Source organism: Telmatherina bonti, assembly GCF_933228915.1.
Source record: "Telmatherina bonti genome assembly, chromosome: 11".
NCBI lineage: Eukaryota > Metazoa > Chordata > Actinopteri > Atheriniformes > Telmatherinidae > Telmatherina > Telmatherina bonti.
The window spans coordinates 5,119,609-5,147,575 of NC_136629.1; the positions used below are offsets into that span (position 1 = coordinate 5,119,609).

Genomic DNA, 27,967 nt, shown 5'->3' on the forward strand with positions numbered 1-27,967 from the left:
ATTAACTCCGCTGTGTTCAGGACAAACAAAGTCACTGGTACCTTGTTTTCCAGTAAACAGAACCAGAAAATTATAGAAGACTGAACTGGACTTGACATCATCATAACAGCCCTCGTTCCAAAAGTCTGTTGTTACGCAGGTTTTCATTGTTAGATAAAGTTATCTGACAGATTTAGCGCTCTGTCTGGCATCATATCAACCCATCTCTGATCTGCTGTAGACCCGTTGGATCGTCTAGCCAATGTTTTTTTTCAAATTAAGACTCAATAATTAAACATAAGCATGACATATATGACACATACAGCTTTATGAGACGTTTGGCATCACTTTATGACACAAACTTTGCTCAAAATAATGTGGAATACATTCTGATATTTGTCTTCTGCCCCTTAATGGACACCAGAAAGCAGAAGATTAATTTTTTATTTTCCTTTTTATTAAAGGGATAAATAAAGACATCATATTCAAATAATGGGACTTAACGATGTTTTGATGAGTTAAGTCTTTGCGGGTTAAAACCGCAGCTTTCTGTGGCAACGATGCTCCATAGCAACGCTTTGAGGCAGCGGTGGTGGCTCGCCAATGCAATGAAGCACCAGGTGACATCATGTCCGAATGTGGCGAGGACATCAGGACATGTCTGCAGGACAGCAGTGAGACGGGCTGGCGTCATCAGCCGGGTCGGAACAAACCCATCTGCCCATGCTCACAAGCTGCCGTTGAGTTGTTATGTAAGAGTTTATTTTGAGGGGAGAACACAGCTTCCCCGGGGACGGAGGTCCCTGATGGCATAGATGGCGCGTGCGTGCGTGTGTTTGGACAGCACCGTCCGTCTGAACACACTCCTGGTGTGATGAAGCCGCCTCCCTCCATCTGACTGATGATGTCATCAGAAGGAGCCCCAGATCGACCTCATTACCTGTGGAACGGGCCGTTCTGTCACTCCAACGCCGGCACGCCGGTGGACAGTCGACGTCTCAGCTGACGGACAGGTGGGGGCAGCAGAGCGTCACGATGAGCTGCCCCCTCCCTCTGGGCTACGTCTGCGAGGGGGGGGTCGAGGATGTTTTGGGTTGAGAGCTGTCTCTCTGTTTGCACACACAGAGTTGTGCACGCCCGTGCACGCACACACACACACTGCAGGTCTCCGGCGGCCGGCGCTGTCACCAGACGCCCGGCGCTGTCATAACACAGAACACCACCGTAATTGTAGATTTCACAGCACTCGCCGTTCCTCAGCTCACCGTGAGACGCCAACAGGAAGTGACAGGCCAGGACACACACACACACACACACACACACACACACACACACACACACACACACACACTTACAGAAACACACACTCTAACACAAACACACACATTCACACACACTAGCGCTGGTCCTGTGTGAGTCTCCAACTCACTGCTCTGAGGTTGTTTATGCTCCAGGTTTCAGTTTTATTCATCTGGAGGCAGGAGAGCCCTGCAGAACCAGAACCAGTGCCAGGACCAGTGCCAGAAGCAGAACGAGCAACAGTACCAGAACCAGAACTGGAACCAAAATCAAAACTAGAACCAGTTCTACAATAAGAAGTAGAACCAAAACCAAAACCAGACTTCCCTCAAGGAACAGCAGTGTTGGTCGCATGTCCATCTGGTCGGTGGATGAGGCTGTAGGTCACCATGCACTGAAGAGGTTCAGGAGGGCAGTCTGGGGATTGGTGTGTTGGTGTGGTGGTCTGTTGGTTCACTGGTCAAGTGGCCTGGTGGTCCAATGGCCTGGTGGTCCGTTGGTTCGTTGGTCAAGTGGTCTGGGGGTCCAATGGTCTGGTTGTTCGCTGGTCCGTTGGTTGGCTGGTACGGTTATCCACTGATCTGGTGGTTCGTTGGTCTAGTGGTATTGTGGTCTGGTGGTTTGCTGGTCCGTTGGTTCGCTGGTCTAGTGGTTTGGTTGTCCAATGGTCTGGTGGTCCATTGGTTTGCTGGTCCAGTGGTATTGTGGTCCAGTGGTCTGGTGGTTTGCTGGTCCGGTGCTTAGATTGACGGAAAAGCTTCTTCTGAAGGAAAACTTTGGATCGTTGAAACATTTTGTGAATGATTTAAGAAGTTCAATAGAAGAAGGAGAAGTAGAGAAAGGAGGAAGAGGAGGAGGAGTAGGAGCTGCAGAATGTTTCAGGCGTTGCATGTGGTGGAAAACTGCATTTTCTGCAGATGAAGATGGACGGAAGCATCTGGAGCTTTCACGTCTCCAGCTTTCCTGAAATCAATCCTTTTTATTCAGAGAATCCAGGACTGAAACCTTTCATGGCTCTTAAGTTCAGGAGCGCCGCTTATTGATTGGCTGTCATAAGTTTGCCATAGTTTCATGATTTTTTAAAAAGATGCTCGACTCAGACAGGTGGGTGTGGTCCAGGTTCCAGTTTGAACTGGCAGATGACATGATGAAGACCCAGGTCTTGATCCCTCCTGCTTCTGCTGATCTCTAACAGTCACTGTTTGATGTTGTTTCCAGTCGTGGAGGATCCTGCTGTTCGGGGCGTTCAACCTGCTGTGTACCGGCTGTCTGCTGATGTGGTGCAGCTCCACCAACAGCATGGGTCAGTTCACACACACACACACACACACACACACACACACACACACACACACACACACACACACACACACACACACTGACATGCAGATGGAGACATGCAAACTGACACAGAGACATACTCAAACTGACAGTAACACACACACATGCACAGTTTGAGAGTCGGATGTTAACATGCTCAGATACCTGTCCACACACACAAAGCACACACTGACAGCTACACGCACACTCTGTGTATGTGTGCATGTTATGTTACCATAGTGAGGACCACCATATGCTTCCAACCTTCAAAGTCAGGACATTTTATAACGTGAGGACATTTTATAAAGTCAGGACATTTTATAAAGTCAGGACATTTTATAAAGTCAGGACATTTTATAAAGTCAGGACATTTTATAAAGTCAGGACATTTTATAACGTGAGGACATTTTATAACGTGAGGACATTTTATAACGTGAGGACATTTTATAAAGTCAGGACATTTTATAACGTGAGGACATTTTATAACGTGAGGACATTTTATAACGTGAGGACATTTTATAAAGTCAGGACATTTTATAAAGTCAGGACATTTTATAACGTGAGGACATTTTATAAAGTCAGGACATTTTATAAAGTCAGGACATTTTATAAAGTCAGGAAATTTTATAACGTGAGGACATTTTATAACGTGAGGACATTTTATAACGTGAGGACATTTTATAACGTGAGGACATTTTATAAAGTCAGGACATTTTATAAAGTCAGGACATTTTATAAAGTCAGGACATTTTATAAAGTCAGGACATTTTATAAAGTCAGGACATTTTATAACGTGAGGACATTTTATAAAGTCAGGACATTTTATAACGTGAGGACATTTTATAAAGTCAGGACATTTTATAAAGTCAGGACATTTTATAAAGTCAGGACATTTTATAAAGTCAGGACATTTTATAACGTGAGGACATTTTATAAAGTCAGGACATTTTATAACGTGAGGACATTTTATAAAGTCAGGACATTTTATAAAGTCAGGACATTTTATAAAGTCAGGACATTTTATAACGTGAGGACATTTTATAAAGTCAGGACATTTTATAACGTGAGGACATTTTATAAAGTCAGGACATTTTATAACGTGAGGACATTTTATAACGTGAGGACATTTTATAACGTGAGGACATTTTATAAAGTCAGGACATTTTGGCACTTGGATTGTTTTTCTGTAATGACCTTTAGGTTTATACAGAAATGTGGTAAAATGAGAGAAAAAGTCAGCAGCTACATCTGAAATTTACATTGTTCATATGTACAAATGAAAAAAGAATAGAGATATTGATGTGTTTGATGTCAAAATGAACCAAGGATCTACTTAAACATTTGCAGGTGGACTGGTAAGTGTCTGAACCAATAACATTTGTGTCTATATTATCACCAGAATGTTGACAATCCCAGATACGAGCAAGCTGTGTGTGTGTGTTAAGAATATAAGACAAAAGTAGTTCATGGCAGTCCAAGATGATTTCCAGCTCTGAATAATTTGAGTTTATAATCTGGTCTTTAGATGTGAGATGGAACTTCTTCTCATCAATGTAGTTACAGTCCTCATCTCAACCTTACACAGGAATCTGTGTAAGGTTGAGATTGCTGCTTTGTGTGTGTGTTTGTGTGTGTGTGTGTGTGCGGTTTTGCATGTGGATGGGTGGGTTTGGGGGTGGGGGTCACTTCAGTAAAGATGTGGTGCTTTAAAGGGCATGTTGTAGAAACATAGTCCTTCACAGCGTCTGTTTTCCCCTCTGGTCATACAATACAGAGAACACATCTGTCACATTGACAGACGACCCCCCCCCCCCCCCCTCCCCGTCAGCCACTGGATGGTTTAAAGATGGCAGAAAGATCATAGCTGGGGCATAACCGTGGTCTTCCTGGTGGTTCTGAACCAGCAGGGGCCTTGTGGTTCCCAGCACTCCAGCCTGCTGAAACCTTATTGTTTTTGCTTAGTTATTTCTTCTTTTTAGCAGCTAAACTGTACGCGTATGCATGATGACATTTACAGGACTTGTACAAAATGGCGTCATTATGTATTGGCATCTATTATGACAACTGAAAGGTGCCAGGTCAGTCTGGATACATTCCCAGATTCCTTGGATTTTTGCTCATCTTTTATCTGCTTTATTTTTATGGGTCTGCAGCAGAATTTGTAAAAACTTATTTCTCTTCGCTTCTCTGAGGGCATTAACCCGATCAGTGGGAAATGTTGGCTCCTCAAACTGCAGTCCAAGCTGAAACAAAGGACTAGAACGGACTCTGCAATTTCAACTCTGTTGCTAAGTTATGCATATCAAAGCAAAATGTAAAAACTTTTTAAATGATAAATGGTCTATATATACCTCTAAACAATTTGAAAACATTTAAAATCTAGGGGGTGTGACAGCAGAGTAGTTTATACGACAAAAAATGCTTGACGGCTTTCTGCACATATTGTTCAAATCCTCCTGAGACGACATGTAGGAGATAATGAGTGGTGATAATTTGAGAAGATATATCCCTTGCATCAAACCAAGTATCCGCTTCCTTTCAACTTGCAGGAACCGAAGTTATGCAGTCTACTAACTATGCAAATGATCTCAACATGTAACTTTTTTACCAGGTATTTCAGTTGCCATCAAACTTGCCAAAGCCATTCTGTGGATGGCATAGTAGCATGTTGGATTTTTTACATTTGCTCCTATAATGGCTAATTTATTTCAGCATAATGTCAGTTTGAGGACGGGCTGGCAATATAAATCTTTTGGACAATAGAAAATGTCTATTGTTTCATATGAGGCTCTATTGTTTACACCACAATAAGATACGCTTTACGGCATGCATGCTGCAAGAAAGAAACAAACGTGGAGAAAGACGGTAGCAGATGCTAGTTTGAGGTGCATCCAAAAAACTGATGAAACTCTAAACACGTTCTTGATCATCTGAATATTTTCATGAATTTTACCCAAACAGAAGGCGTGAAATGGATAATATTATAAATTTAACATATTTTACATTCCTAACGTGGGCTTACCTGCAATTGATGCACTGGCTTGAAGTCGCTGTTTTTTTCATATTCTCTTGTTTCTGCCCTGAATCGTGATGTCTGAAGGCCATGGCGTACTTAGGCCTTCGTCTCAAGCCAGCGTTAATGCTCGTTTTGTTTTGTTTATATTTTATATATTAAGATATAAACTTACCTAACCTCCTGTGGGAGGACACCCCAGGGACACGAAGGAGGCATTATATCTCTCAGTTGGACGAGGAACACCTTGGAATCCCCCCCCAACCCTGCAGAGAATGTGGCTGGGGAGAGGGAAGGCTGGGCTTTCCTGCTTAGGCTGCTGCCCCAGCGACCCGACCCCGGATAAGTGGAATAAAATAGATGGATAGACATAACCCTGGATATGGTACACTGATTGTGCCTTAGCTGGCTGATTTTTGGGCCGCCCCAAAGAAAATCATTCTGGGGCCCTACAAAGAGTGCGTTATGGGCGTGTTAGAAGCTGCGGTCCTGAGTAAGATGGTGCATTTATGTGTAATCAGGTCAATGTTGGTTCTTTGCTGCATGCCGACATGCAGGGAGATGGTGCGTTTACATGTCATCAAGTGAACGTAGGCGCTTTGCAGCATGCTGATGTGCAGTAAGATAGTTTCTGTATGTTCAGATGAATGTGAGCGCCTTGTCACACCCGAATGTACAGTGAGATGGTGCGTTTACATGTCATCAGGTGAATGCAGGAAGTTTCCTGCATCCAGACGTGCAGTGAGATGATGTGTTTATGGAACCGGAGATCCTCAGAGGGATTCCATGGCACAGATCCGGAGCAGGCAACCTGATCTCTGGCTGCAGGAGAACGCTCTGTATCGTACTGGGAGTGGGGGTGGTGTTGGGTATCATGCAGACAGGAAGTGGTATTGAACGACTGGGACAAGGCGACACCCCCGTCGATACTCGGCCATGATGAGAACACAGACGGGAGTCCGGTCTCAGTCCTGCTAGACTGTCCTCGTGTTGGACTCGTCTCCTCTCCCAGGAGGACCGGAAGTTTTCCTGAAGCAGCGCCTCTGAAATGAACTTTATTGATGTTGTGATAGTCCATCAGTGTTCTGTAAGGGACTGTTTAGGAACCAGTTTAGGATCCAGTCTTCTTTGTAATGTCCCAGATTGTTCCAGTTTCAGTAAAAGTGACACAATTCCAATCTTTCCTAACGGAGACCTGATCCTGTGGTAGCGGGACCCCCTACACTTGGTCTGGATTAAACTGGCTTGGGTGGGAAACATCCTGATGAGTGTTGTGTTGGGAATTCAGGGTAAACTGAGTTTATTCTGATCAACATGATTGACACATTGTATATAATCAATTCTTTGTGTAAACGTGACTTTGCAGCAGAAAGCCTTCATGCCTGAAAGATTCAATTCCAGTCATTTCTAATGATTTGTTGCCAGTTTAAACATATTAGTAACATGTAGTTTATGCATGGGTTGCACGTCTGTCCTCATATTGGATGCTTGTTTCCAGGAACGTGCACGGGAGGTGCCGAACGTGCACGCTGCCTTTATTTTAAATGAAGCAGAAGACACACAGAAATAAAAACACACACATGCACAGCGTCCCCACTGACCTCCCTCTGCAAGTCTAATACCATGTTCCAGAGTGGTGACGCAGACAGAGGTACAGACTGTTCCGTCTGCAGAGGGAACACGGGAACACCACCACGCTGCCTCTCTGGACGCATCACGGCTTAGCGGGCGGCGTGGAGGCGTGTAGACTGCTCGGCAGGATAATCAGAGCACTGCTGATCCTCTAACCAACGGCATGGCTTGGTTCTCCTCCGCTGACCTGCGATCCACTGTTTTCTAAGAAGGATTTATGCATGTAAACATGTTTCTGAGAACATGTAAACAAGCCACGTTTGCTGGTGTTGGCATGAACAGAAATCAGCTGATCGATCTGCAACAGATTAATCTGTGATGATCGATGGATGCTGGATGATCATCTGATGCTGTGCTTCAGGTTTCCTCTCAAAGTCTGACATATTTATATATATGTATATGTATGTATGTATAATATAAATAATTTTTTACGAGGTAAAAAGTATTATTAAATTAGAATTGCTAATTATGATTTGATAGTGAATGTGGTCCAGGTGTGGAAGATAGATTAGGATCGTGGTCCAGGTGTGGAAGATAGATTAGGATCGTGGTCCAGGTGTGGAAGATAGATTAGGATCGTGGTCCAGGTGTGGAAGATAGATTAGGATTGTGGTCCAGGTGTGGAAGATAGATTAGGATCGTGGTCCAGGTGTGGAAGATAGATTAGGATTGTGGTCCAGGTGTGGAAGATAGATTAGGATTGTGGTCCAGGTGTGGAAGATAGATTAGGATTGTGGTCCAGGTGTGGAAGATAGATTAGGATCGTGGTCCAGGTGTGGAAGATAGATTAGGATTGTGGTCCAGGTGTGGAAGATAGATTAGGATCGTGGTCCAGGTGTGGAAGATAGATTAGGATTGTGGTCCAGGTGTGGAAGATAGATTAGGATCGTGGTCCAGGTGTGGAAGATAGATTAGGATTGTGGTCCAGGTGTGGAAGATAGATTAGGATCGTGGTCCAGGTGTGGAAGATAGATTAGGATCGTGGTCCAGGTGTGGAAGATAGATTAGGATCGTGGTCCAGGTGTGGAAGATAGATTAGGATTGTGGTCCAGGTGTGGAAGATAGATTAGGATTGTGGTCCAGGTGTGGAAGATAGATTAGGATTGTGGTCCAGGTGTGGAAGATAGATTAGGATCGTGGTCCAGGTGTGGAACACTGACAGCATGTCTCTGAAACTCAAACTGTAACTTTGACTTTCAGAACTGAAACATAATGTTTTGTATAGAGCATGTGAGGCTTTCACTGTGGATACATTTCTAACAAATAATAAATGTAATGAAAAATGCAATGTCTTTGACCATTACCAGTTTAGATATTTCTGCATTGTAAATACATTTGTTCTAATGTTAAAACCAAGTACAATACGAGCTGCTCTGCTCAATCATGTCTGCTAAGGAGTTAGACCAGTAGACAAGATTTGACAAGATTAAAGCTTGTATTAATAACCTGATTAATATTTGTGATAAATGAGGCTTGCATCATCTGACGACAGAGATGCCACTTCCCATTTTTATTAACAAGTTTATTTATGTGTGATTTCCATGAAAGTTTGTCATCTGCGACGACTCCCAGCAGCTTGGTCTCTTGCACTTTGATTAATTCCTCGTCCAATTTCAGCTTTAACTGTGTCTTTTTGCTGAGACTGTGATGGGAACCAATGACCATACAGTTGGTTTTAGATGCATTCGAAACTAGTTTGTTGCGTTTTACCCAGTTTACAACTGCTTTTAAATCTTCTTTAAAAACTGAATTGAACTCATCGATGCTCAGTGCAGATGTGTACAAGGTTGAATCTTCAGCATACATTCCTATATTTATATTTCTCAAACAAGCGGCAGGTCATTAGTAGAAAATGGTAAACTGTAAAGGTCCCAAGCGACTCCCCTGTGGTACTCCGCAAGACACGGAAATATGACCTGTTCCATAATCTTACTTATTAGAGGTAGGAGGCTAATTGGACGGCTTTTTGCTCCTGAAAATGTCAATTTCTTGTTTTTCGATAATGGAATTATCTTTTTACGTTTCCACTGTGGTGGACACTGACAGCTGGAAAAATACATATTTATAATATTACAGATAGGTGATTAAACTTCCTCTACGGCCATTTTTAGTACCTTACCATCAAGATGATCAATGCCTGGAGGTTTATTTTTACTAGTTTAATTTAATATATTTTCTACTGTCTCTATACTCACGTTTTCAATGAAAAAGAACATTGTTTACTTTTATTAAAAGGTTAGATATGTTATTAATATCCATAGGGGGTATATTATCATTCAGTTTATAAACTTCATGTATGAAATATTTATTTAGATGGCATGCAATGTCTGATGGTCGAGTGAGGACACTGCCGTCCACTTCCAGAAATGATGGTATTTTATAAGATTTTCTTCCCATCAGCCAATTTATTGTTTTCCTTTTTTTGCTATCATTGTTAACATCACTATTCCTGTTTTCATATTTTTCTTTTTTAGTCGGTTTAATTTAGTAGCAGAATTTCTTAGTTTATGATGTATAATCCCGTCTAATTCATATCCTGTTAGTATTGCAGTTTTCTTTGCTTCATGTGCTCTTTGCTTTCTGGATCTAACCAGGGAGTACCGGTGCCTCTGACTGTTCATATCCTGAGAGGGGCACATTTGTCAACTACAAAGCTACGATCAAGCTACTTTCTTTAAGGTTTCATTCCAAGTTAGGCTTTTAATCTCCTCTATAAAGCATTCAGTATTAAACATTTTGTATCACCTTTTGAATATTATTTTGGGTTTAGCTTTAGGAACTTTTGCTTTCCTTACTACAGCCATAATGTTGTGATCACTATAACCAACAGGCACTGAAAAAATTGTGAGACATTGTTTCAGAACATTTCTGAAAATATGGTCAATAAATGTTGAGCTCTTGGTGCCATTACGTGTAAGACAAATTCTAGTAGCTGTATTTGTTTGCTGGCGAAGACCAGCTGGCGAAGATTGTAGTCCAGGTACGGACAGTGGTGAGGACTGTGTTGCAATTTTTCTAGCGATTAGTGCACATCTTCAAAGAGAAGCTCTAGATATCTGGAAACACTTGATCACAAACGGACCAATCACAACAGAGTACTTTTGAATAACTGCGCAGCGCAGCAGGGGTGCATGATGGGTCCTTGAGGACACGTTCACATCAGCTTTTTTTATCCAAATCCGAGTCTGTTTGCTCTAAAAGTCGCTTCGTTTGGGGAAATGTGAACGCGGCAAACAAATTCTGATTCGGACCAAAGAAGGGGAATCGGTCCGCCTACAAATGCAGGTCTCGCCCCATTTCAAGCCGACCAAATGCAGGAAGCGGACTACAAAAAAAGGTAATTTTCTGCATGTGGCGTAGCATTGCATTGTGGGTAAATCCATAGCGATGACGTTAAGGGTCCTCTGCCTCGTCTGGTGTTCATACTGCGTCCATTGTTGCAGTGGATTTCTGCAGTATACTTGCATAAGACACAATAAAAACCCAAAACAGCCATAGTTTGGTCTCCATGTTTAACTGGCAGGTGGAGGAAACAGAGTTTTCTTCTTCACGCCGGTCTGGTCCTCTCTTCTGCTAAATACTAGTGCAGCGCCACCTCTGGTGGGAATGGGGAGATATTATTCTAATGGTTTGGCTGGTTTCACCAAAATGCAGCATGAACACGGTCCGCATGGATACACCCCCCTACAGCTGGACCCCTCATACATAATCTGACGATTTCCCCTTTTCAGTGAAGCATGAGCTATGTATACGTCATGCTCTATACACACACACACACACACACACACACACACACACATATTCAGACGCCCCCGTTAACCTCCCCTCACAGATGTAATACCCGCTGCAGAGAAGCTGCAGATGCGCACATTGTACCACAACACACTCTGCCCCCATTAGCTTATGACTGTGGGCTTAACGGACACGTCTGTACGTACACCAACACACACACACACACACACACACACACACACACACACTGCTGCGAAGTGCATGTACATTTTACTGGCCGATGCAGTAAAACCAAGGACTTGAAACTAGATAGAAATATCCAGCTGTTGCTCGTCCACAATCTGATCCTCCAGTAATGTTCAGAACAACTCATCACCAGTCAGGGTACCTACATCCATGTCAGATATGTCCGCTTCTGTCAAGTTTAGACCAGTTTTAATGGCTTGACTGGTTTTACTGGTTCTGACCTCCATTTGGCCAGGTATGAACAGAGAGGCTATCAGTCGTATGGATAAAAGCTAGGAGAATGGTCATGTTACTGGACGTCCAACCAGAGTCTGACACAGTTATAGGATCAGACATCAGCATTATTTAACTGTAAGAACCAGTTCGCTGTGTAGACATCGGCTCTTTCTGTGTTTGTGTGTGTTCTCTCCATGTACAAGTGGTTCTGTCCGTATACATGTTGGTCTTCACATGTATGAGTGTGTTTTCTCTGTGTATGAGTGTGTCATCTCCATGTATGTGTGGGTTCTCTCTGTTTGCATGTGGTTCTCTTCGTGTATCCGTGGTTTCTCCTCAGGTTCTCCAGCAGCCTGCCTCTCTGTATAGTATATAGCTTTATGTCCTTGGCTTTTCTGACTTTCTACCAAAAAGCTGAAAAGAAAAACCTGCTTTTCGAATAAATATGTGGGAACACGAACACAGAGATTCTCAAACAGCTGATGTGTTTAGATGCTAGAAGCTGATCTGGTTTTTCACTGCAAAATTTGACACCAGAGGACTGGCCTGACTGTACACGTATACATGCACATACACACACAGTCGGTTCTGTAGAATCATCATCAGATTAAGTGTCAGCAACGCTGCAAACAATGCTGATACACACACACACACACAATCACACACACACAGTTGCAGCATGTCAGGCACATTTCACTACCAACCTGATCAGAGGACAGTCTAAAGAAAACTTGTTCATCAAGCTCAAAGTTGCTGGACTTCTGATTCTTTATTCCCATCAACAAAATCTGCTGGAAACCATCAATAAAATGGCTGAAAAAACTTTTTATTGATTTATATTCAATATTCGGTCTGATCAACATGCTACGTTCAGCAATCTGACCCAAAGCCGCAACTTTATCCATTAATGTATGTGTAGATGTTCTGTGCTTGAAGTCTGGTCATTAACCAGTAGTTTACTTACTGACTAGTATTATGCTCCAAGTCCAACATTTTAACCCAGACAACGGATACTAAGAGTAAACCAAAGACAAACTATGACGACTGTTGCCAGTTATCCACTTATCCAAAACAACATTAACTTTAATGATGCTGAGCTGTTAAAAGGGTATTTCCTCAATCATGTGGTATCATGACCACCGTGGTAGAACTGCTCCGGGATGCATTAACTTCACTGCCCAAAATAAATAGCCCACAAAAACTGGAGATCAGAGTTGTTTGGATCCAGCAATAAAACGCCTGCAGCATCTCTGTCATGAATTTACAGACAGAGACTTAAAACAAGCAAAGACCTAAGACAGCCAATCGCATTGTCAGGAAACATGACATCATCCATAGCAACGGGGTCAACCCTTCTCTTAAGAGTTCTCTCAGTTCCTTCGTAAAAGTTCATTTCAGCAACTTTGGTCAAAGTTTTTAAGAGGGAGCTCTTAGATTAAAAACTTTTATTGGTGTTTAGGAATCCTCCAAGTGGTGCAAATAGGATTCTTTGTGAATATGGCCCCTGAACCGTGTTTTTCTCTTCAGACTTGAAAATATCCAATTAGTGTTAGCAGGTGTACACGTCAGTTTTGTTATGAGTCTAAACGTCACAGGGTGGTGATGAACGTAAACGTCACAGCATGGTGATGAACGTAAACGTCACAGTGTCACGATGAATGTAAATGTCACAGCGTCACGATGAACGTAAACGTCACAGCGTCACGATGAACGTAAATGTTACAGCGTCACGATGAACGTAAACGTCACAGCCTCACGATGAACGTAAATGTTACAGCGTCACGATGAACGTAAACGTCACAGCGTCACGATGAACGTAAACGTCACAGCATGGTGATGAACGTAAACGTCACAGCGTCACGATGAACGTAAATGTAACAGCGTCACGATGAACGTAAACGTCACAGCTTCACGATGAACGTAAATGTCACAGCGTCACGATGAACGTAAATGTTACAGCGTCATGATGAACGTAAATGTTACAGCGTCACGATGAACGTAAACGTCACAGCGTCACGATGAACGTAAATGTTACAGCGTCACGATGAACGTAAACGTCACAGCCTCACGATGAACGTAAATGTTACAGCGTCACGATGAACGTAAACGTCACAGCGTCACGATGAACGTAAACGTCACAGCATGGTGATGAACGTAAACGTCACAGCGTCACGATGAACGTAAACGTTACAGCATCACGATGAACGTAAACGTCACAGCGTGGTGAGGAACGTAAACGTCACAGCGTCACGATGAACGTAAATGTTACAGCGTCACGATGAACGTAAACGTCACAGCGTCACGATGAACGTAAACGTCACAGCATGGTGATGAACGTAAACGTCACAGCGTCACGATGAACGTAAATGTAACAGCGTCACGATGAACGTAAACGTCACAGCTTCACGATGAACGTAAATGTCACAGCGTGGTGATGAACGTAAATGTTACAGCGTCACGATGAACGTAAATGTTGCAGCGTCACGATGAACGTAAACGTCACAGCTTCATGATGAACGTAAATGTTACAGCGTCACGATGAACGTAAACGTCACAGCGTCACGATGAACGTAAACGTCACAGCGTCACGATGAACGTAAACGTCACAGCGTGGTGAGGAACGTAAACGTCACAGCGTCACGATGAACGTAAACGTTACAGCATCACGATGAACGTAAACGTCACAGCGTGGTGATGAACGTAAACGTCACAGCGTGGTGATGAACGTAAACGTCACGATGAACGTAAACGTCACAGCGTGGTGATGAACGTAAACGTCACAGCGTGGTGATGAACGTAAACGTCACAGCGTGGTGATGAACGTAAACGTCACAGCGTGGTGATGAACGTAAACGTCACAGCGTGGTGAGGAACGTAAACGTCACAGCGTGGTGATGAACGTAAACGTCACAGCGTGGTGAGGAACGTAAACGTCACAGCGTGGTGATGAACGTAAACGTCACAGCGTGGTGATGAATGTAAACGTCACAGCGTGGTGATGAACATAAGCTTCACGGCTTCCAGATGAATGTAAATGTCACGGCATCGTGATGAATGTAAACATCACAGCGTCACGATAAACGTAAGCGTCACGGCGTCGTGATAAACGTAAACGTCACAGCGTGGTGAGGAACGTAAACGTCACAGGATTCTGCCACACACTCTGCACTACGCTTTCTGCCCTTTTCAGTGTGAAATGGTCCCACACTTGCGACTTTTTCGGTCTTTTCCTCCCCTCTTCTTCATTCTCTGCCATTAGAGACCAAAGCAACGAGAATCTTCAGACAGAAAGCAAACCGTTCGCCGCTGCTGGTGGAAATGTCATCAGTCCGGCTGAAACAGTCAGACTGTACAGACACACTGTAGGCCACAGCTTCTGCTTTTATAGATTTTATACATGTTTAGATGTTTATATGTTTACTGAAACAGTGATGTTGTCCCTCCAAACAGCGCAGTGGTCTGAGAGTGCCGCCATGATGCAGAAATTAAAATATATCACCACGTGATGTTACTTAAACGACGCCTCGAGGCAGATAATTTGCCTCGATCATTTTTTGTACTCGGGTTACCCGAGTAATTGTCGCAGCCCTAGTCACGATGAACATGGATGTAAACGTCACGATTAACGTAAACATCATGATGAACATGAATGTAAATGTCATGATGAACGGAAACATCACATGAACGCAAACGTCACATGAACATGAATGTAAACGTCACAATTAACGAAAACGTCACAATGAACATAAACGTCACAATGAACATGAATGTAAACGTCACGATTAACGTAAACGTCACGATTAACGTAAACGTCACAATGAACATGAATGTAAACGTCACGATTAACGTAAACGTCACGATTAACGTAAACGTCACAATGAACATGAATGTAAACGTCACGATTAACGTAAACGTCACGATTAACGTAAACGTCACAATGAACATGAATGTAAACGTCACAATTAACGTAAACGTCACGATTAACGTAAACGTCACAATGAACATGAATGTAAACGTCACAATTAACGTAAATGTCACGATTAACGTAAACATCACGATGAACGTAAACATCATGATGAACATGAATGTAAATGTCATGATGAACGGAAACATCACATGAACGCAAACGTCACATGAACATGAATGTAAACGTCACAATTAACGAAAACGTCACAATGAACATAAACGTCACAATGAACATGAATGTAAACGTCACGATTAACGTAAACGTCACAATGAACATGAATGTAAACGTCACGATTAACGTAAACGTCACGATTAACGTAAACGTCACAATGAACATGAATGTAAACGTCACGATTAACGTAAACGTCACGATTAACGTAAACGTCACAATGAACGTAAACGTCACAATGAACATGAATGTAAACGTCACATTTAACGTAAACGTCACGATTAACGTAAACGTCACGATTAACGGAAACGTCACGATTAACGGAAACGTCACGATTAACGGAAACGTCACAATGAACATGAATGTAAACGTCACGATTAACGGAAACGTCATGATTAACGTAGACGTCACGATTAACGGAAACGTCACGATTAACAGAAACGTCACGATTAACATAGACGTCACGATTAACGTAAACGTCACGATTAACGTAAACGTCACGATTAACGTAAACGTCACGATTAACATAAATGTCACGATGAACGTAAACATCATGATGAACTTCGTCAAGATGAACGGTAACCTAACGTGTTTTCGTCTGCTTCATGTTTTATTCTTAATGTTTTAAATGAAGTGAGAAACAAAGTTAGGTCTCTTCCCCAGTCCAATAAACACCTCGTCTTCTTCACCCTTTTCATCCTATCTTCCTCTTTTTCCTACTCTTACTCTTCCTCCTCCTCTGTCTCCTCTTCGTCGTCGTCTTCTTCCTCTATCCTCCTCCTCCTACCTCCTCGGCGTGTCGTCCTCTGTGTGTATTGCTGCTTTGTTTGTGTGCATATCCATTAGTTTGTTTGTTTGTCATGCAGAGATGGTTGAGGGCACGCGTGTGATCAGAGCCGTGTGTGTGTGTGTGTGTGTGTGTGTGTGTGTGTGTGTGTGTGTGTGTGTGTGTGTGTGTGTGTGTTGTCCCCGGGCTCTCAGTGTTCCTGTGTGTCAGAACACAGCTGGTGAAGCATCCCATCATCCCACGGGGCTTTTCGTACAACACACACACACACATGCTGTACAAGTGTGTCATCAGTTCCTCTTCCTCCCTGAACGGCCACCACATCTGTTTCAGTACGGCAGGATCTCCTACCGATGAGGAAGATGATGATGATGATGAGGAAATGATGATGATGAGCTCCGTTAAAGGAACACTATCACCAAACTGTTTGTTTTGTCTGCTGAAGGCATGAAGGAAACACATCTCCCAGACACTTGTTCCATCTCTGCTCTGACTCGTTCAGGGTTGAGAAACCCAAATAAAGAAAACATGGGAAACTGTCTGTAAATAGAGTTTCACCGAATACCAGACGGGGGTTGAAACTCTGTTTAGTGCCTAAAAACAAAACCTGAATGAGGAAAACAAACCTGAAGAACTGAATTCTGTCAGGTCAAACCGAATCCTAAGCTGCTGCTCAGGAGAAAGTGGGCGGGACTTTAGTTTGATGGACACGACATGCGGCCAGTCACGCTGGGAAGACTTGGTACATACCATCCTGAGAAGGAAGGGTTACTATGAAGCCGTCGTCATAGCAACATTGACATCAGATTCAGGAGAAGCATTAGTCCTACCAACGCTAACATTAGTTTCAGATGATGCCGTTGTCATAGCAACGTTAACGCTCATATTTAGGAAACATAGACATGTAGGCTTTTGTTTTTTCTACTATTTGTTTATTTTACTGATTTTAATTCGTAAATCACTTTGATCATAAATACACTTGGCTAATATGACATTGTAAGGACATGTCAAACATAATTCCATGGAAATATAACATGTTCTTCCTGGCGCTGCCGGTGACATCATGGCTGCCTGTATCATATTCAGTGGCTTCTTTCAAACATGTCAAGAAATAAAACAAAAACAATAAGAAACAGCTGGACAGTCAAACACATGAAAACATAATCAGCGGACGGTAGCTGCATCAAGGTTCCTTTAACCGCCACAGAACGTCGTATTATAGATGACTTAGTATTGATTATGGGGGTAGGGGGGTATCAATTCTCTGCCAGCTGCTCCTTCAATCCCGCAAGCAGACGAGGGAATCGGTTTCAGCTCAGAGACAAACTTCGGTCCGGTTTCATATCGACTGCAACTGTTTGTCATATCACAGGACAACATGATGAGGATATATTTTGGGAGGGGTTGGGGTGGCGGGCGGACAGGAAGTCTGCGTTTCACTGCTTATTCATGTTTCTTCCATAAAACACCAACAAAGATTTAAACACTTGTTTTATCAAAAGTGCCATCAACCACCTCTTCCTCTCTCCTCCTCATTCTCTGTCCATGTCCTATCTTTACCTACTCCTCCTCTTCCTCGTCCTTGGGGGATCTTCCTCACCGCAGCAGTTGAGGCGTTCGATAGAAGCTTTTAGTTTACATCTGCAGCACACATTCGCTGAGCCGACACCCCGCCAGAGGTCTCAGTTTACTGTTTACCGGAACCAGTGGCAGTAAGTTTCTGTTTGCTGTGGTTAGCACTTCCACCTCATGATGCTATGTGTGTCTGTGTGTGTGCTTCACTTAATTTATTTACTTCTTAGAAAGGACATAGATCCTATTTATGCGTCATACATGTGAAATGTCCACCGCAGCATATCAACACAAAACAGCAGGTCAATAACAACATAAACAAGAAAAAGAAATAATACATCATTTAAAATTAAACACTAGAGTAAAGAGAGAAGCATCGTAAAGTTCTGAATTCAGTTGTTAATAATTACTCATTAAAATTACTTTAATGTGCAATATTCTAATTATTGTACTTCTCTGTATGTTATACATTCTCTACTTCACATTTAGTATCAGATGTTAGTACCAGCTAACATCATTGTTAGCATCAGATAATATCACAGTTAGCCATAAGCTAACAGCAAAAATCACAGTTAGCAGCAGATAACATCACAGTTAGCCATAAGCTAACAGCAAACATCACAGTTAGCAGCAGATAATATCACAGTTAGCCATAAGCTAACAGCAAACATCACAGTTAGCAGCAGATAATATCACAGTTAGCCATAAGCTAACAGCAAACATCACAGTTAGCAGCAGATAACATCACAGTTAGCCATAAGCTAACAGCAAACATCACAGTTAGCAGCAGATAACATCACAGTTAGCCATAAGCTAACAGCAAACATCACAGTTAGCAGCAGATAACATCACAGTTAGCCATAAGCTAACAGCAAACATTACAGTTAGCAGCAGATAATATCACAGTTAGCCATAAGCTAACAGCAAACATCACAGTTAGCAGCACATGACATCAGTTAGCCATAAGCTAACAGCAAACATCACAGTTAGCAGCAGATGACATCAGTTAGCCATAAGCTAACAGCAAACATCACAGTTAGCAGCACATGACATCAGTTAGCCATAAGCTAACAGCAAACATCACAGTTAGCAGCAGATGACATCAGTTAGCCATAAGCTAACAGCAAACATCACAGTTAGCAGCAGATGACATCAGTTAGCCATAAGCTAACAGCAAACATTATGGTTACCTGTCAAAAATGTGTGATTTTCTGATGATCTGATTTTCTAAACAGTTCCATGGTTTTCATGAAAGAGTTGAGAGTAGAACAAAATGACAGCCCATTACAACCGTGATCCATCTGGGTGCTTCCAAGTCCAGAGAAACTGACATCTTATGCATCTGTTTATTTTTTTTATAAGGTATGTAGTTCTGGTTCTGGTTCTTTCCTGGTTCTGGGTTCTGTTCTGCAGTCTGTTCTCGGTTCTGTTATGCAGTCTGTTCTGGTTCTGGTTTTTTCCTGGTTCTGGGTTCTGTTGTGCAGTCTGTTCTGCAGTCTGATCTTGTTCTGCAGTCTGTTCTGGTTCTGGTTTTTTCCTGGTTCTGGGTTCTGTTGTGCAGTCTGTTCTGCAGTCTGATCTTGTTCTGCAGTCTGTTCTGGTCCTGGTTCTTTCCTGGTTCTGGGTTCTGTTCTGCAGTCTGATCTGGTTCTGCAGTCTGTTCTGGTTCTGGTTCTTTCCTGGTTCTGGGTTCTGTTCTGCAGTCTGATCTGGTTCTGTTCTGGTTCTGGTTCTGCAGTCTGTTCTGGTTCTGGTTCTGACCCACATCCTCATTCTGTGCTTCCTCTTCAGTGAACTTTGAGTGTTTTGGCTGCTTTTGTTCAGACAAAATTATTCGTCCTGCGACTCAGCTTTGTCGTCCTTCCATCCATACGTCTTTCCTTCCTTCCCTCCACATATCCATTTAACCAGACCTCGACCTATCGGGTAAAGGTACGTTGACGCCTTCCTTGAATTCTCAGGCAGAACCCTGAAGTTGATCCTGAACTAAACTCAAACTCCTTCCTTAATAGTTGGACTGGTTGAGATCCCAACAAACGTAACATGGCTGAGATGTTCTTCAGCCTTTCCAGTTTCACCGCTAATAACACGAAAATGTAAATAGCCGTCTCGTCCTTCCTGTCCTCCTCTGGGTGTGTATTTGTTTCTGTGGCGTCCATCGTGACGTCCTCTGGGTGTGTGTTGGTTACCGTGGCGTAGGGCTGGGTGATTAATCGGATTTTCATCTAAATTACGATCTGGGTTTCCAACGATGATAAAAATAAAAGGGTGTGATTATTTTCCTCTCTGCAGTTTCCTCTCCTGCTGTCTCCAGCTGCTAATCGAGCGTCTCTGGCGTTGCAGCGCTGTGCTGTAAACTCCTCCCACAGCCGCTTTGCTTTCATTCAGACACTGTTGCCAACTTTGAGACTTTCTCACTAACTTTTTTTGTTAAAAGCAACAAATCTAGCAGCTTTTACTGGAGTTATTAGAGACTTTTCTGGTGTTTTGGTGACTGACTTGAAGGCACATATTGTTCTGCAGTTACTGTAAGGAAGGAGCAGCGGGAGCCTCTCCCGTCCTAAAGCACTCCCAGGCGGCCAGTCTCAGTCGGCTCCGGCTGCAGGTCAATGTAGAATAACTGCAGTAGGTTGTGGAAGTTCACCTAAACATAGTTTATACCATTGTCAGTGACAACTGGCTGCATTATTTTCCTATACATAGTTCGGCCAGTTAAACACTGTAATATCCCTCCGTTATGGAGCGTTACCATAGCAACGCGTTAACCAGCTGGTTCAGATCAGCCGTCTTTTAACAGGTGAATGAGAGAAACGCGCTGCAGCCTGACAGCGGTTGTTTGGTATAAAACGTACATCCAGGCCAACGTAAAATAGTTCCTAGATAAGCGGTAAAAGCGGATTAAACAACTCGGAACCGTCCATTAGACAGTTATAATGCACGACACGGAGTCTAGAACACCACGACGCGCAGCATTGTTTAAAAACACTGGATAATCGTGTTAAATAATTGAGATCTCAATTTCAGTCAAACTAATCATGATTATTATTTTTGTCATAATCGAGCAGGCCTACTGTGGCGTCTGTCTTGACGTTCTCTTGGTGTGGCTTTGTTGCCATGGAATCCATCATGGCGTTTTCTGGGTGTGTTTGTCATTGTGTCATCTATCATAGTGTGTTGGTTGCCGTGGCATTCATCTTGACGTCCTCTGGGTGTGTGTTGGTTGCCGTGGCATCCATCTTGACGTCCTCTGGGTGTGTGTTGGTTGCCGTGGCATCCATCTTGACGTCCTCTGGGTGTGTGTTGGTTGCCGTGGCGTCCATCTTGACGTCCTCTGGGTGTGTGTGAGCTGAAAACGGATGGAGGAGCTGTGTGTCCGTGTAAATGTATCCTGCTGGTGTGAGGGGAAATTTCAGCCCGGTTATTGATCTGACGGACTCTGTTTCAGGGTCACTGTGATGTCAGCGTTTGTATTATTATTGCTTTTATTGTCTTCTGCTTTTAATTCAACACAACACGATGACATCATCGATCCTGGCGGACAGACGAGCCGCCGCGGATCAAAATAACAGGCGGATGCAGCAAAAACAAGACAGTTCGAACAGCACAAAGACGTAAAACGATCCCGCTGACGAGGATGTCCAGAAAGTATCGACAGAAGCTGGAGAATCACTCAGTCTGCTTTTGGATCCATGAAAACTTTATTTATCCAATACTATCAACAGATAGCAGCGTGTGTGTGTGTGTGTGTGTGTGTGTGTGTGTGTGTGTGTGTGTGTGTGTGTGTGTTTTACAAACAAAATATAGTGGAAACCAGACTTATTTTCCTTTATGACTTTCTTGTCATTCATGACATGTTCTAAATGAATAAGTCATTCAGTAAAAACCTTATGATAAAGTATTTGTACATGTTAGTAGTAAAGTAAAGTTACAGGTTACTATTCTGTTATTTTACTGGTCCCACTGTAGACCACTTTGTTCCGAATGTTGCGTGTGAATGTTTTTGATGTCGACCTGTGATGGACTGGTGAGCTGCCCGGGTGTACCCGCCTCTCGCACCATGATTGCTGGGATGGACTCCAGCTTCCTGCGACCTTTAACTGGACTAAGTGGTCAGAAAATGAATGGATAAAATGTTTCCATGACCTCCAACCGCAGTGTGAATGAGATGTAGTTCATAGAGGTGACCCATAGGCGGGGCTAATTTTCCATTTTGACTTGAGACGACAACCTTCCATCCATGATCCTAACCGCCTAGTCCGATGGAGTGTCGCAGAGAAGCTGGAGCCTATCCCAGCAGTCATCAGGCGAAGGCAGGGTACACCATGGACCAGTGTGGTCCATAGCAGGACCACACTGAGACAAACAACTCACACCCACGGGCAATTTAGAGTAACCAGTTAACCTGAGCTGCATGTCTTTGGACGGTGGAAGGAAGCCGGAGTACCCAGTAAGAACTAGAGGTGGGAAAATCAAATCGAAGAATCGAAAATTGGAATTTTTTTGCTTCGCAATTTAAAAATCGATTTTTTTGTTAAAAATTTTTTTCAAATAAAAATAATCCATGATGAAATTTTTGTCATTTTTATTGTTTTTATTAATGTTTTTACTCGTCTTCTTGGGCATTATAGCAGCAGAATGATGGTCTGGCTACTGTGTTTTTTACTAATTGAAATCAAGAAAAATGACGAGCAAAAGTTTTATACATTTATTTTGTTTTTAATCTACAAAAATTAGCAATATCAAAGAATTGCGAGAATCGCAATTTGAGTTGAATCGGCATCCAAATAAATCAGAATGAAATCGGGACAAAAGCCCTAGTAAGAACCCACGCATACACTGGGGGAACATGCAAACTCCACACAGAAAAGGCCACCGTCCGAGCCTCGCCCCAGCCGAGGATCGAACCAGCGACCTACTTGTTTTAAGGCCACAGTTCTAACCACTATGCCACCGTGCAACCCAGAAAACCTGGTACGTAGAAGGAAAATCCGAACACTGTGACAGGAGTCGTTTCCTACATTTAGACCTGCTGTTTCCATGGAGACCGCTTACTTCCTGCTATTTTCCTCCATGTAACAGCTGCTGATATTTCCAGAAAGGGTCTCAGTGATATTTGCCGTCTTCTTCCTTTACATGTCCTGGTCAGTTCCTTGGACAAACAGACCTCTGTACCTGGACATCATCCTCGCTACCTACGAGTTTAATAAGCAGCGTCCTCGCTGCGTTTCAGCTCCTGGACGTTGTTTTTCATTTGTAAACGGAAACCTGACTGTTCGGATAAAGTTTGTTCCAAATTATTGTGAAAGAAGCTCGATGCCATGAAGTTCTTCCCTCAGTGATTGATCTGACCGGGTTGAGTCCGCACCTTCTTTAGTTTTCTTCTGGATTTAAGGCGGGAGCTAACCTGTGCAGCTGCCATCTTATTGGTCCGTTTTGTTTCTGCTGAATGAATGTTGATCAGATTGGATCAATATTCTCTGATGAATTGTTCCAGATCTTCACTGAGCATCTTGTGTTTCATTCTCTCTCTTTTCATCACTTATTCTCTTTCCCTTCATCAGTCTGTGTCCATCATCCCGTCTTCTGTCCCATCACGTCTCGCTCTCTACTCATCCATCTCTCATCCCTCCCCCCTCAGTCCCCCCCCCCCCGGCTGCCGGTCTGTCAATCATCCGTCCATCTGTCTGCAGTTGTTGCCTCTCTGTCAGGATTAGGGGGCGTCAGGTTGGCCAACATGAACACTGGTGGAGGGAAACAAAATGTTCCTCTCTGCATAAAGCTGCTCTAATCCTCAGATCCCCCCCAGTCTGATTACAGGAAGCTGGCTGGTCCGCTGCAACAGAGACGAAGACGGACAGGAGGGCGGATGGGGAAAGACAGGAGGACAGAGAGGGACGGACAGGAGGACAGATGGCGAAAGACAGGAAGGCGGAGGGGGAAAGACAGGAGGACAGAGAGGGACGGACAGGAGGACAGATGGCGAAAGACAGGAAGGCGGAGGGGGAAAGACAGGAGGACAGACATGGGGGCAGATGGGGAAAGACAGGATGACAGGAGAGGGACGGACAGGAGGACAGATGGGGAAAGGCAGTTTGGGAAATGGACAGATGGACGCAGCGATTGACAGTAAGTCTGGTTTCAGACTGGTTAACGAGCTGATTAATCAGTTGACTATCTGGTTAACTTAACCCGCTGCTCTCCTGGTTTCAGGTTGTCTCAGTAAGTTTCACCAGGAAATAAAGTTGAAAATAAAAAAATATGAATGAAAACAAAATGTTCTAGGGGAGACATTTTCTCCATGTTGTTATCGATTCTGCGGGCCAGCTCCGGGACCGCGGCCAGATGACCAGTATGAGCCAAACTGGCATCCTGCTTACAGTTGAGTCTGGTCAACGCAAGAGTCTGTGCACTGCTAGCCCGGCCCATACCGTTACAGAATTCAGGCAGTCTACCAGTTGTTGCCAGAATCTCACGGGTCGTGAGGTAGATCAGAACTCCACCAGCGCCAATCAGCAGAATCCCGATCACCAATAATCCAAAGATGTAAACATCCTCCACGTCCTCAGAGGACAGAACCGCCAGACACATCGGTCTCCACCTGGCCCATGGGTCCTGAACGTATCCGGCCGGAAGTGTCCCCTCAGGACATGCGGGCTCCCCTCTGCCCGATCTTCGAGTTGAGAAAATTTGATCAATAGCGTTGAGAGACCAGCCGATCAAATCCATGATGTAGTTTGAGTGGAAGTAAAGAGATGTGAAAAGAGGCTCTGAGTCAGACAGGACAAAGTCGCAGGCCAGAGTGGGAGGAGAGGGAGGAAACAGGAGCGCAGATAAAAAGCGTCTGCCTTCGCTGAGGGCAGGAGTAGAATTAAAAGTCAGATTTAGATGAAACTCTTTACGTTGCTCAGCGACGAATTAAAATAAACAATTGATTATGGAAATAAAATTCTTCTGTTTGATATTCTGGGAGGTTCTGACTCAGGAAAACCAAGGAAGGAAGTACACGACTAAGTACTTAATGCTTCATAGTTCATTTTACCGTTTATACTGTGTAAAGATATGAGGAAATACACACCAGAGACATGTCAGATCTATGATTCTATTCAAGATCTATAAATTGCGCAAAGATCACACAAATACACGAAAATATCCATCCATCATCCACCCGTCCATCTGCCTGTCCATCCATCCATCATCCTTCTATCCATTCACCCATCCATCCATCCCTTCATCCACCCATTCACCCATCCATCATCCATCCATTCATCCATTCACCCATCCATCCATCCATCCATTCACCCATCCATCCATCCGTTCATCCACCCGTCCATCTGCCTGTCCATCCATCCATCATCCTTCTATCCATTCACCCATCCATCCATCCCTTCATCCACCCATTCACCCATCCATCATCCATCCATTCATCCATTCACCCATCCATCCATCCATCCATTCACCCATCCATCCATCCGTTCATCCACCCATTCACCCATCCATCATCCATCCATCCATCCATTCACCCTACCATCCATCTATCCATCATCCACCTGTCCATCTGCCTGTCCACCCATCCATCCATCATCCATCCATTCACCCATCCATCCATCCATTCATTCACCCATCCATCATCCATCCATTCATCCTTTCACCCATCCATCCAATTTATCAATTCACCCATCCATCATCCATCCATTCATCCATTCACCCATCCATCATCCATCCATCCGTTCATCCACCCATTCACCCATCCATCATCCATTCATTCATCCATTCACCCATCCAACCATCCATCCATCCATCCATTCACCTTACCATCCATCCATCCAGCCATTCATCCATTCACCCAATCCATACATCCACACGTCCATCCATCCGTCATCCATCCATCCATTCACCCGTCCATCCATCAGTTCATCCACCCATTCACCCATCCATCATCTATCCATCCATCCATCCATACATTCACCATCCATCCATCCATCCCATCCATCCATTCACCCATCCATCATCCATCCATCCATCCGTTCATCCACCCATTCACCCATCCATCATCCATTCATTCATCCATTCACCCATCCAACCATCCATCCATCCAGCCATTCACCTTACCATCCATCCATCCAGCCATTCATCCATTCACCCAATCCATACATCCACACGTCCATCCATCCGTCATCCATCCATCCATTCACCCGTCCATCATCTATCCATCCATCCATCCATCCATTCATCCATTCACCCATCCATCCATTCATCCATCCATCCATTCCCCCATCCATCCATCCATTCATCCACCCATTCACCCATCCATCATCTATCCATCCATCCATTCATCCATCCATCCATCCATCCCCCCATCCATACATTCACCCATCCATCCATCTGTTCATCCACTCATTCACCCATCCATCCATTCATCCATCCATTCATCCACCCATTCACCCATCCATCATCCGTCCATCCATCCATCCACCCATTCACCCATCCATCCATCCATCCATCTATCCATCTATCCATCCATCCATCATCCATCCACCCATTCACCCATCCATCATCTATCCATCCATCCATCCATACATTCACCATCCATCCATCCATCCATCCCATCCATCCATTCATCCATTCACCCATCCATCCATTCATCCATCCATCCATTCCCCCATCCATCCATCCATTCATCCACCCATTCACCCATCCATCATCTATCCATCCATCCATTCATCCATCCATCCATCCATCCCCCCATCCATACATTCACCCATCCATCCATCTGTTCATCCACTCATTCACCCATCCATCCATTCATCCATCCACCCATCCATCCATCCATTCATCCACCCATTCACCCATCCATCATCCGTCCATCCATCCATCCACCCATTCACCCATCCATCCATCCATCCATCTATCCATCTATCCATCCATCCATCATCCATCCACCCATTCACCCATCCATCCATCTATCCATCCATCCACCCATTCATCCATCCATCCATCCATCCATCCATCTATCCATCTATCCATCCATCCATCATCCATCCACCCATTCACCCATCCATCCATCTATCCATCCATCCACCCATTCATCCATCCATCCATCCATCTATCCATCTATCCATCCATCCATCATCCATCCACCCATTCACCCATCCATCCATCCATCCATCCATCTATCCATCTATCCATCCATCCATCATCCAGCCAACTGGGTATAATGAAGTGTTATCTCTCTTTCTCCCCATTCATTATGGAGCTCTCTTGTCTGGTTATTAAAACTTATCCTGGTTTACGAGCAGCTTCTGGGATCAAACATGGAAATAAAATGTTGGGAATAAAAGTACTAATCAGAGTTGTTCATGTGTGGAGAGGGAGGAAGTTGACATCAAAGATGAGAAACAGCTTCACGGAACGAACATGGTGACGAACCTGAACCAGGTTTCATGTTTCATAATGACAGACCAGAACCGGGTTTTATGGTTCTGACCCTGAACTTGTCTTCACATGGCTACCTGGAAGCTGAGCTCTGTTTCTATGTCGTTGCAGCTCTAACTGCCTACACCTACCTGACCATCTTCGACCTCTTCAGGTAAGTTTTTCTTACCTTTATCAAGTTTATACCAAAATAACCAAATAGTGATCACTGATCAATAGCTTTTAGTGTTCGTAGGAAGTGGAGCAACTTATGTTTGATGACGTTTAAAGATTTAATCAGATTTAGTTGCATTTGTTCACATTTTGCTTGTGACTGAAGCAGGAATGAATTAATAAAAGCTGCTTCATCGAGGTGAAGGACGTGAACTTCCTCTGACCTCTGTGTTCTCTGTCTGTCTCGTTTCCTGCATCCCTCCATCAATCACATTCCTCTTCCCTGCCATCCTCCTCTCCTTCCTCTCCTCTCCTCATCCCCTTCCTCCCTCCCTCCTCCCTCATCTCCTCATTCATCCCACCTGCAGCCTGATCACCTGTCTCATCAGCTCCTGGGTCTCCATGAAGAAACCCAGTCAAGTCTTCTCATTTGGGTAAGTTTCATCTTATG

At 43.7% G+C, this 27,967-nt stretch overlaps 1 protein-coding gene across 2 annotated transcripts in view; it reads left to right on the plus strand.

Annotated features, from left to right (window-relative positions):
• The window catches only part of slc30a6 (solute carrier family 30 member 6), a gene marked incomplete at its 5' end in the record, with an annotated part of 77,181 nt that overhangs the window by 10,161 nt on the left and 39,053 nt on the right, over positions 1 to 27,967 (plus strand). For both annotated transcript variants that reach the window (XM_079248613.1, XM_079248614.1), the window contains 3 exons: positions 2,497 to 2,581; positions 27,475 to 27,517; positions 27,885 to 27,950. In XM_079248613.1, coding sequence (XP_079104739.1) covers positions 2,497 to 2,581; positions 27,475 to 27,517; positions 27,885 to 27,950 — 194 coding nt within the window. The remainder of the gene's footprint in view (positions 1 to 2,496; positions 2,582 to 27,474; positions 27,518 to 27,884; positions 27,951 to 27,967) is intronic.